Source organism: Helianthus annuus, chromosome 12, assembly GCF_002127325.2.
Source record: "Helianthus annuus cultivar XRQ/B chromosome 12, HanXRQr2.0-SUNRISE, whole genome shotgun sequence".
NCBI classification, from domain to species: Eukaryota; Viridiplantae; Streptophyta; class Magnoliopsida; order Asterales; family Asteraceae; genus Helianthus; species Helianthus annuus.
The window spans coordinates 65,693,143-65,704,027 of record NC_035444.2 but is presented as its reverse complement, the minus strand read 5'-3'; the positions used below and the strand labels follow the sequence as shown (position 1 = coordinate 65,704,027).

Genomic DNA, 10,885 nt, shown 5'->3' with positions numbered 1-10,885 from the left:
ATATAATCTAAGAAAATTAAGATTAGATTTGAAAAGTTAAAAGGAGAGTTACCAAACTAGAACCCATAACCTATAATGTAATGCGAGGTTTACCAACAATACAAGTTGGGATCTTAAATAGGTCCTCTACAATACAAGTTGAAAAACGTTGAAACACCAACTATTAAAACTACGAAAAACACGGAACACTAACTATGAAAAGTTAAATATATATGTTAAGTGTTTATTATATTTTTTTAACGACGAATGTTACCCTACTCTACTCCTTAATTACACCAAACTAATTTTAACCCATTCCATGCCAGAAGTTGAACACCGATCTTCTCCTTAAAAGACGAAAAGCGGTCCGACAAGCAAAGCGGTTGGTTCAATGTGCGGCCCGAATCAATTCGTACAACATGATGAAAGTGGTCATACGTGACATATGACTTTGTTAGTGGTCACATTAGCCATTTCGTTGTTAGTTAAATATATCAAGCGAGTTGTATGATTTAACAAACACCACTTGAGAAAAATATCAAAACAACACAACACAAGTGGCTTAAATACATAGCAAAAAATGAAATCTTGATTTGGGCATGAAAATCATTCTCCACAAGTCACATCCACATCGTAATTACAAGAAAATGATGCACAAATTATTACAAAGTTTGTAACAATACCACATACCCCACCACCATGTCAAGTAAATTATCCACTAGTTGTGTGCCAGCTCTGCAAAGCACCTAAATTTTTTCTACCTCTTACAAAATTACAAAAACCACCCGAATCTTGAAGACCAAAAAGATCATACGAGAAGCAACAACATTTGTATCTATTCAAAGACTCTGTGTGAGTGTAAATTATAGTAAACAAATTTTGTATTTATTCCCTCAAAACACACACACACACATAGAGAGAGAGAAAAACAGAAAGAGAGGATAGTAAATTATTATTATTAATTATAGTTACAAAATTTGTATGTATTCACTCTAAACTTGAGGGAAAAAAAAGAATCTTTTTTTTTTTTTTTCAGATTTTCTTGTTCTTCAGCAAAATAGGTACGGATTCATCAAAACCCTCTTTAGATTTGAACTAAAGTTGCCTGATTTCATCTGGGTTTCGTAATCTTGATCTGGGTTTTGTGTATTTTCTTCAATTTCGACATAAAGTTTCAATCTTTATACGTTTTCCCCAAATTTGTAAGCCTAGATGAGTGACATCAAATGCCATTGGTTCTTTAGGGTATAAAGAATAATACTTGTTAATTTTAGTTAAATATTGTTATATGTTTGTTGCTTGTTTCTTTAGGTTTCAATTTCCCCCAACTGAAGTTACCTATTTCTGTTGTGGTTTCCTAAAAAGGGTAACTTAAATAAAAAATTAGGTCAAGTAGATATGTATTTTGCCATTTTCGTACTTCAAGAATCACGACCGTTTCACTTATCTTTGATTTTTTTTACCCAAATTAAATTTAGGGTTTGTATTTATTAGCAATTAGTTCTTTGTGGTTTATTTGCAGGGACTTTATTTGTTATGGGAATTTTGAGAAAACCCGATTGGTGATTCGACGAAAATAGTTTGCGGTGAAAACTGGTCATGAGTATGCTGGTGGGGACATGCTCCATACAAAGGAAACCGATTTACCTGGTCTATTTTTAGTGTTTGTTGTGTTGCCGATTATCGCCTACATTTTGTTGGGAAAATGGAGTGAGGTGGCGAAAAAGAAAGATAAAATTAGGGTTCTTGCTCAGATTGCTGCACAAGAATCGTTTAGGGCTGAGGCCATGCTTGCTGCTGTTGTTGATGTACCTGTTGTATCGGTATCGAAGGTCGTCAATGGTTTTCATGAGTGTGCTAATTGCTTTAGTCCCGCCACTACGCGTTGCTCACGCTGCAAAACTGTGCGATATTGGTATGTTATGTTTAGTTCGTTGGTTTGGTTTTTACTTTTGCTTTGATTTGAGTTTTCAATGATGCATACTGAACTGGTAATGATCAGTTTTTGAGTGTTTGGATAAAAGTCGTTATGATTTTTTAGGGTAATAATATTCAAGATTTGGAGAATCTTGTAAGAAGTTATTTTGTTTAACTTGATTATCGAGATCATGGTTGTTAATAGGGCTCATAGCGAGCGCTATAGCGGATAGCATAGCGAGGCGCTCATTCATCGCTATCTGATTTTGGCGCCTCCATAGCGAGTAAATAGCGGGATTTCAGGTTTTTTTTTGTTTTAATATAAATTGCGATAAAATATACGTATACAATAGCTGGATTGTAGGTTTTTTTTGTTAAATATACGTATAGAAACGCCGTATTTGGATATAAAATCTTTCTAATATTTTCTTCTACTGTATCGCTAAACATAAAATAGCGCCTGCTATTTCATCGCTATCGCTATGTAGCTTATAGGTTGCTTGTCGCTATCGTCTGTTATTCGTTATTAACAAGTATGATCGAGATACATGTAAACTCATCTACCTAGTACCTATTATAGCTTTTAAGAAGAGGGTTTGGGGGGGGGGGGGGAGGGTGGGGTAGATCCGTAGATGTGCATTTTTAAAGTGGTTGATTTTTATAATCTTATGAAGCACATCCAAACATACCGTTAATCGACTGGTTGTATGTTTGTAACTTTCGGGATGTAGATATCGTTGAATTATTTGTCTACTTATACTTCATTACATTCATGCAGTTCTGGCAAGTGTCAAATACTTCATTGGAGGCAAGTTCATAAACACGAGTGCCAACGATTAGAGGTCAACAGTAGTTGTTCGTCTCCTAAATCCGCATCAAATGAAGAATTATTATCTGTTCATGAACAAGTATCGATACATGAAAACTCGAATTCTCACTGCTCTGAATCCAATATTGGGCATGAAATATCTGCTTCAGATGATCCACCCGAATCATCTTCCGGGCCCCTTTCCGAATTAAAATCTTCAGATAAACGAAATCGTTGCAAAACTAATAGGGAAGTTTCAACCCGAGAAGATACCGACGCAGTAGATTCATTCCTGGACACGTGTTCTACTTCGTATGATAATACAACGTTTAAGGAAACTTATATCAGACATAAGGTTAATATCTTACTGTATCTTCCGTGAGTTTTTTATTTTATTTTTGTATATCTTTATGGGAAAAATGCTAAATGCAGTCCAAGCGGAGTCATTCGAAGGAAGTTATTCCAGAAAGAAACAATGCTGATATTGTTGGTTCGAAACACGAGGATCTAAAGTCAAACGGTCAACATGACTCAGTATCACCGGCTCAAAACAGTGCAAAAGCGTTAGATATGGAAACTGAGAGATGCCCACCAAAGAAGAGTTCACGATCGTATTCTTCTGGGAGCAAATCACAGAAATTAGGAAAGTCAACGGTGGAATTCTCGAAAGATCAAATGTGTTCAAGAACGGAAAATACAGGCCAAATTGATGATGAGTTGGGTAGGTTTCAGGATATTCATTCATTTTGATTTTCATTATTTTAATCGACTAAACTTTTACCGTTTTTTATGACATGATGCACAGATGCTTTGCAAACGAGTGATGTGAAAGGCAGTGGCGGTATTAGCAAGGGTTTTATGAAGATGATTGGTCTAAAGAAGTCAACGAAGCATGGCAGAGTGGAAACTTCGGAAGTCAACGGTGACAAGCATAAGAAAATAAAAGTAATTATCAGAACCAAATATCGATTCATTAAAATACGTTATATAGAAGCGGGTAGCGTAAAGAAACTAATACAACCAAATTAAGTTACTTTTGGTACCTCACTATATATATATATATAGAGAGAGAGAGAGAGAGAGGGATGGAGAGTGCGTTTAAAATACAAAAGGTTCTTAACGTGCGACGGTACGCGACCGCCAATATAACGTGCGTAATTAGGGTTTAACCCAACCCATGCGTAATTATGCCAAGTTAATTACTATTGCGCCACCGTGTTCAATTGAAGGTCTAGATTAGATCCGATGTGTGGTTGAGATGCTCGTGTACACATTGCATGATAAGGTGGTCTTGTACGTTACCCCCCCCCCCCCCCCCCATATATATATATTATCAGATGCTCACCACTGTGCCACCCCCTTGAAGGTTAAGAAGCCTCATTTATATTGAATCTTGCTAAAGTGAATTTTTTTTTTCTCACAATTTTAGATGCTATTTCCGTATGACGAGTTTTTGAAGTACTTCGGGTATGAAGCTTTTGACTTCTCTCCAAGGGGACTTGTGAATTGCGGAAACAGGTACTTCACCGTAACGCATGTTTTCAAATTATTCTTGTAGAATTCAATCGTCAAATTCATATTATCACGTGCTTAAAGTTATGGGTAGATAGGTAATTTTACATTTATCTCAATAATCATCAAATTCACATTATCATTTGCAGCTGTTATGCAAATGCTGTGATGCAGTGCTTGATGTCTACAAAGCCGTTGACGATCTTTTTGCTTCATAGATCACATTCAAGAACCTGTAATTAAAACTTCTCATTCTCTCTTTATAAATCAATATTTGGACATCGATATCTTTTTTATTGTTTATCTTGTTTTTACATTAGGTTGTGCAAAAAGTTGGTGCCTAATGTGTGAACTTGAACACTATGTAACGATGTTAAGTTGCGAGCCATTGTCTCTTAGCAACATTCTTTTGCATATGCGAAGCGTTAATTGCCAAATCGGTGACGGAAGTCAAGAAGACGCTCACGAATTTTTAAGGTTTGTAATCTTGGAATATAAAGTTGTTAACTTTGAAACATGTTACATATTCTAATCTGTCGTGTTTTGTTTCTAGGCTTTTGATCACGACTATGCAATCTATATGTTTGGAGCGTTTGGGTGGGGAAAATGTAGTTGATCCTAAATTGCAAGAAACAACCTTTATTCAACACACTTTTGGGGGTCAACTCCGGTCAAAGGTGAAACGTCTTTCTTGCATTTTTATGGGTTAAAAATCCAAAAAGATACTAGATATACGTCTTTGTGTGTGTGTAGGTTGAATGCTTGAAATGTCACCATGAATCGGATAAATATGAAAACTTTATGGACCTTACCCTAGAGATATTTGGGCGGGTCGACACGCTAGAAGACGCATTAGCCCAATTCACAAGGCCGGAAGATTTGGATGGAGAAAACATGTATAGATGTGGAAGGTTTGTTCCTTTTTTATATTGAAATATCTATATATTTATCGGTCATGCGTTATGTGTATATAATTGGAAAGTAACGGTCTACTAAATTATTTAATTTTGAAGGTGTGCTGCTTATGTTCGGGCACGGAAGCAATTGGCTATACACGAGGCTCCGAATATATTGACAATTGTATTGAAGAGATTTCAGGTATTCAACTACTTTTTCTAAGAGTAAAATGCCATTTTCGTCCCTGAGGTTTCGCCAGTTTTGCGACTTTCGTCCAAAGGTTTGTTTTTCCGCATCTAAATGCAAAAGGTATGAAATCTTGCCATTTTCATCTGGCTCGTTAAGTGGGGTAATTTTTGTCAACTTAAAGGGCAATTCGGTCTTTTTTAGGGGTATTCGGCACACAAAATGAAAAAGACCGAATTGCCCTTTAAGTTAGCAAAAAAGACGGAAATACCCCTGACGTAACAGAGAAAAATGGATGGAGCTAACGAGCCAGATGAAAATGGCAAGATTTCAAACCTTTTGGATTCAGATGCGGAAAAACAAACCTTTGGACTTAAGTCGCAAAACTGGCCGACGAAAATGGCATTTTACTCTCTTTCTAATTTGGAAAGCTAACATTTTTAGAGTAACTATTGTTTCTGTAAATGGTTATATGACTTTAAAAAGGTTACATATTCTGCTTTGGTTATTATCAGGAGGGGAGTTACGGGAAGTTAAATAAGTGTATTGAGTATCCGGAAATGTTGGACATGATCCCATTTATGACGGGAAAAGACGACATTCCTCCGTTATACTTGCTTTATGGTGTCGTTGTGCACTTGGACACAATGAATGCATCGTTTTCTGGTCACTATATATCATATGTGAAAGATTTTCAAGGCAATTGGTCAAAAATAGATGATTCTCAGGTAATTAACCTCCTCGTAATTAACTCTGATTATTTAGATAAATGTAAAATCAAGTCACGATAACCGTCGAGTTGCAGGTTCTCAGAGTGCCTTTGAATCAGGTGATGTCAGAAGGTGCATACATATTGTTTTACATGAGGTAGGCGATTTATTTGCAGTTTGCTTCTTCATTTATCACCAGCTTGAAATTAGAAGCTGAAATTTTGATCCATTTACTTATGAGTGGGTCGCTTCCGGTTATTTTTTAGTCCTTTAACGGGTAAAGTTAATTAAAAAAACAGAAAAATGCCATCTTCGTTCCTGAGTATTGCGACTTTTGTCCAAAGGTTTGTTTTTCGCATCTGGATCCAAAACCATTTTCATCCAGCTCCATTTTTCTCCGTTAAGTCGGGGGTATTTCTATTTGTTTTTTGTTAACTAAAAGGGCAATTTGGGCTTTTTCACTTTATGTACAAGCATTTAGCATAATGTACATAAAGTGACAAAGACTGAATTGCTATGTAAGTTAACAAAAAAGACGAAAATACCCCTCACTTAACGGAGAAAAATTGATGGGGTTAACGAGCCGGATGAAAATGGCAAGATTTCAAACCTTTTGGATCCAAATGCGAAAAAAACAAACCTTTGAAGTCGCAAAACTGGTCAAACCTCAGGGACGAAAACGGTAGACCTGGCAAACGGGTCGGGTCGGGTCATGGGTCAAAACAGGTTCGGGTCAATTAAAAAATGGGTTGTTTGTCGAAACGGGTTCGGGTCAGAACGGGTTTCGGGTCGGATTGGTTAAAAATGTTTTTTTAAAGAGATTGTACATCAAGGGGCAATTTTGTTCGGTTCAAAACGGTACTGGTCGAAACGGTTCGGGTCGAAACGGTACGCGTCGAAACGGTTCGCGTCGAAACGGTAACAAACCACGTAGAGATGCCTAAATGATCAATTATTTATTGAAACGACTTGTGATAATCAAACGAAAGATTTTGTAGACATGGAAGGAAACTAGTAATTTTTGAAAACTGAATTCATATAAAAGTTTCTGGAGTAGATGTTGTTTGGCAGAATTAATATATTGCTGCATCATCAATATTAAACAATAAATCTCTTGGGAAATTAAATATTCAAGCATGTAAAGTAATGTACATTTCTACGATATTTCCCACGAGTGTACCTACGTTAACTTTTGGTTGTAAAATACAAAACACCCGTGCATCAATCGACGGGTCGAAACGGTAAGCTTCGAAACGGATCGCGTCGGTTCGAAACGGCACGGGTCAAAACGGTATGGGTGGAAACGGTACTAGTCGAAACGGTTCGCGTCGAAGCGGTATGCGTCGAAACGGTTCGTGTCGAAACGGTTCGATTCGAAACGGTACGGGTTGAAACGGTACGCGTCGAAACGGTTCGATTCGAAACGGTACTGGTCGAAACGGTACGCGTCAAAACGGTTCGCGTCGAAACGGTACGAAACCCGTCCCGACCCGAAACTCGTCTCGTGCGGAAACTCGTGTCGGCCCAAAACCCGTTGCGATTCGAAACCTGTCCCGTGCAAAAAGTCGTGTCGGCCCGAAACTCGACCCGAACCGACCCCGTTCCGATCCAAAACTTGTGTCGTGCCGAACTCGTCTCGGCCCGAAACTCAATTTGAACTGAACCCGTTCCGATCCAAAACCCGTTTCGTGTCGTGTCGTAACCCGTCTCGTGCGGATACTTGTGCCGGCTCGAAACCCATTCCGATCCGAAACCGGCCCCGTCTCTTTAAGACACTAACCCACATCGACCCATTTCTTTAATGTTGTCGACCCGCTTTGACTCGAAAATAGCAAGATGTAATTTCAAGTGACCCATTTAGTTAAAATATCTTACCCAAACCAACCCATATAATTTTAAAAGCAACCCAAACCAACCCACTTGAAAGGCTTTGGGTCAAGATTGCCCCCTCTAGAAAACGGCTAGTAGCTTAAAAGGAATCGGGTCAAAAGTTTGCTGATAGTGTATATTTAATGCATAAAACCTTACAAAGGATTAGGATCAAATACAAAGGATCCTAATTGTAAGAAGTGTAAGAAGGATTTATAGAGTGACAAGTGTCCGATAACCTAAAAAAACCCACTACACAAAAAAACCCACTACAAAAAAAAAAAAAAAAAAAAAAAACCTTAAACATCCACCACCACCAAAAACCTAACCCCCCCCCCCCCCCCACACACACACACATCACCCACCCTAAAAAAAAAAAAATTTTTTTTTTTTTTTTTTTGCCGAGGGGTGGGGGGTGGGTGTTTAGCTTTTTTAGGTTTTTGGGGGGTGGGGGGGGGGATTAGGTTTTTTTTAGGTTTTTGGGGGGTGGGGGTGGGGGTTTAGGTTTTTTGGGGGTTTTTTTGTGAGGTATAGTTTTTTTTTTGCTTTTTTTTTTGCCGGGGGGGGGGGGGGGGGGGTTTAGGTTTTTTGGTTGGGGGGGGGGGGTTAGGTTTTTGGGTGGTGGTGGGGGTGGGTGTTTAGGTTTTTGGTGGTGATGTAGTGGGTTTAGTTTTAGGTTATTAGACACTTGTCACTCTATAAATCTTTCTTACACTTCTTACAATTAGAAGACTTTGTAGAATAACTTGACCCACCTTACAAATTATATGATTCAAAAAGTTAAGATTGTTATGGAAACAATACAATCTTGATAAATAATATTATTTGACACTTACAATTGTGGCTACAAAGTGTTTCGGGTCAACTGAACCTGACTTGTTTGGGCAAGTGCAAAAAGTACCAGTTTGACCCGAACCTGTCATTTTCCCACCTTTACGTAAAAGCTTTCATCTTTCTTGTAGATCATCCCCTCGGCCCCCAAGCCGGAAACACTCCAAACACCAAACTTCCAGCTTTACAAAGTCAAAACCGCCAAAGTCAACCTTTTACCACCATCAAGAGTCAACTTGTTTTCAAGGAGCTTTGAACGGAAACCATCTTCACACAAGACCGTCAAACGTTGACTTTTCAGATGCGACATCTAGTGACTGGTCAATATTCACAAGCTCAGATGACGCATCTTTCACCACCGAAAGCACACGCGACTCATTTAGCACTGTCGATTATAGCGACAACAACACTGATCCGATTTCGTCAATCTTCAACACCCTTTACACTCCTCATGATTACCTCAATCATGCGACGGTCTCGCGTAACAGGTTTTCAAGAAGTAGGGCCCACACGAGATTCGTTGAGGAGAAAAGTTGCGTTTTGAAATGTTATGAAACGGGTAACCCGCCTTACAGATTACGTAACACAGAAAAGGCTTATTGTTGTTGTTCTTCAAGTGAAGCTTTTTCTTCTTGTAGTGGTAGTAGTAACAACCATTGTGGTTTATATACATAACATAGATGGTATGTAAAAGTGGTTGAAAGATTTTTGGAATAGGGGTAGGAATTGGTGCCTCAAATTTTCCAATTGTTATGTAAATGAGGCCCCCTTGAATTTATAGAGTTATTTTCTTTTGGATTAAAGTTGGTATATGGTGAGCACCAACATATCATTTTTATTTGATAATGTACCTCTACTAAATTAAGTTATAATATTGTCCAATTTACATATCCTAAATCACACATAACAATACATACACTTGTTTATTGATGGCTTAAACAGATTGAAGACGACCATTTTTCCTACACATTTGAGGGGGTGATCTTGCATTCTTGCTATACGTACTTAGATTCTTCATCCTGGGCCGTCGTTTAATCGGGTTGGGTCTGTACCGGCCCATGTGTTCAGTGTGAAATTTGTCATGTGTAATCCATAATCGTGTTAAGTGTGTATCTAACTCGTTTAATAAATATGACTTATTTAACTCATTTAGTTCATGCTTGCAATCTGATAAAAAATATAATTATTTTATAAGGTTAACCCATCGATTACAACCTATCAACCCATTTAACCTTTTTAGATAATAGGCCACTCTGGTGGTGTTTGAGTCACAAATTTTTTTTGAACGGACAACGAATCCACCAAATAGGCTACTGGCGAAAGTCACCATATCGGGATACACTCGCCTCCGAACCGGGGAAAACCCTCACCTAGGGCCGAAGCCATACTCGCCCGAAGGCACGACAATGCGGTGAAGGAAAACCCGCTTAGTTCAAAGATCGAACTAGCGATCTCCACCTTTTCGCCTAGTCTTCCATCATCACCAGGTGCCGCAGAAAATAATGGGAAGGTCAGGAATTGAACTTGTGTCACTTAGAACACCAAGTCTCTCTCTTACCACAAATTGTAACTTAATTTGAAATCTTTGACCTGTATAAATAGTAGTCAGGATATAACTAATGGATGGATTCTGAAACAAAGATAAAAGATGAAGGGTTGTTGATGGAACTTATTCGGTATATTAAGAAGTTATAAAGGAGTTGAAGGCTGTCGGCGATCATAAACCCTAAAACGAACGATTTCATACTCGTAGACGCAGATTGTAGCTTATATTAAGTAAGAGATTTATATACATATTTTGAATTCTTAATTCCTTGTAATCTGACAGAATGGAAGATGATGAAACATAGCAGGTACTTACGAGGCATTACAGCCTTAGATGTTTTCCTGGTGCAGCCAGCCATTGTAGTTGTGCCGAGCTTCTGAGGTTGTATGCCAACTGATTATATCTCAATTACTTGCTGATTCCTTCTGTCAATCTACCATAAGCCTAGCTAGGGATATATTTGTAATTTTAGAGTATTGGTATGCCAAGTAAATATAGTTTATATGTCTGAGAGGATTTTTTTTGGTTCATGTCGTGTTTGGGTTCGCATAAAGTTTCGGGTTCACAACAGGTTTAGCCCACCAACCTACAAACACGACTCGTTTAACACCCTTCATCACAAACTTTATA

At 38.1% G+C, this 10,885-nt stretch overlaps 1 protein-coding gene across 4 annotated transcripts; it reads left to right on the top strand.

Annotated features, from left to right (window-relative positions):
• The first annotated feature begins 723 nt into the window (after nucleotides 1–723).
• On the top strand, nucleotides 724–9,855 carry LOC110895217 (ubiquitin carboxyl-terminal hydrolase 15). Of its 4 annotated transcripts, none has more exons than XM_022142495.2 (14): nucleotides 724–831; nucleotides 1,502–1,894; nucleotides 2,675–3,059; nucleotides 3,137–3,425; nucleotides 3,510–3,649; nucleotides 4,134–4,222; nucleotides 4,366–4,451; nucleotides 4,537–4,693; nucleotides 4,770–4,893; nucleotides 4,970–5,127; nucleotides 5,230–5,314; nucleotides 5,815–6,027; nucleotides 6,105–6,166; nucleotides 8,841–9,541. In XM_022142495.2, the coding sequence occupies exons 2-14, from the start codon at nucleotides 1,599–1,601 to the stop codon at nucleotides 9,382–9,384; spliced, it is 2,628 nt and encodes an 875-aa protein (XP_021998187.1). In that variant the 5' UTR covers nucleotides 724–831; nucleotides 1,502–1,598; the 3' UTR covers nucleotides 9,385–9,541. The 4 variants fall into 4 exon arrangements, with proteins under 4 accessions (XP_021998187.1, XP_021998188.1, XP_021998186.1 ...); XM_022142496.2 differs by lacking the exons at nucleotides 724–831; nucleotides 8,841–9,541 and adding exons at nucleotides 845–1,040; nucleotides 9,652–9,855; XM_022142494.2 differs by lacking the exon at nucleotides 724–831 and adding an exon at nucleotides 849–1,040.
• The last annotated feature ends 1,030 nt before the right edge of the window (nucleotides 9,856–10,885 follow it).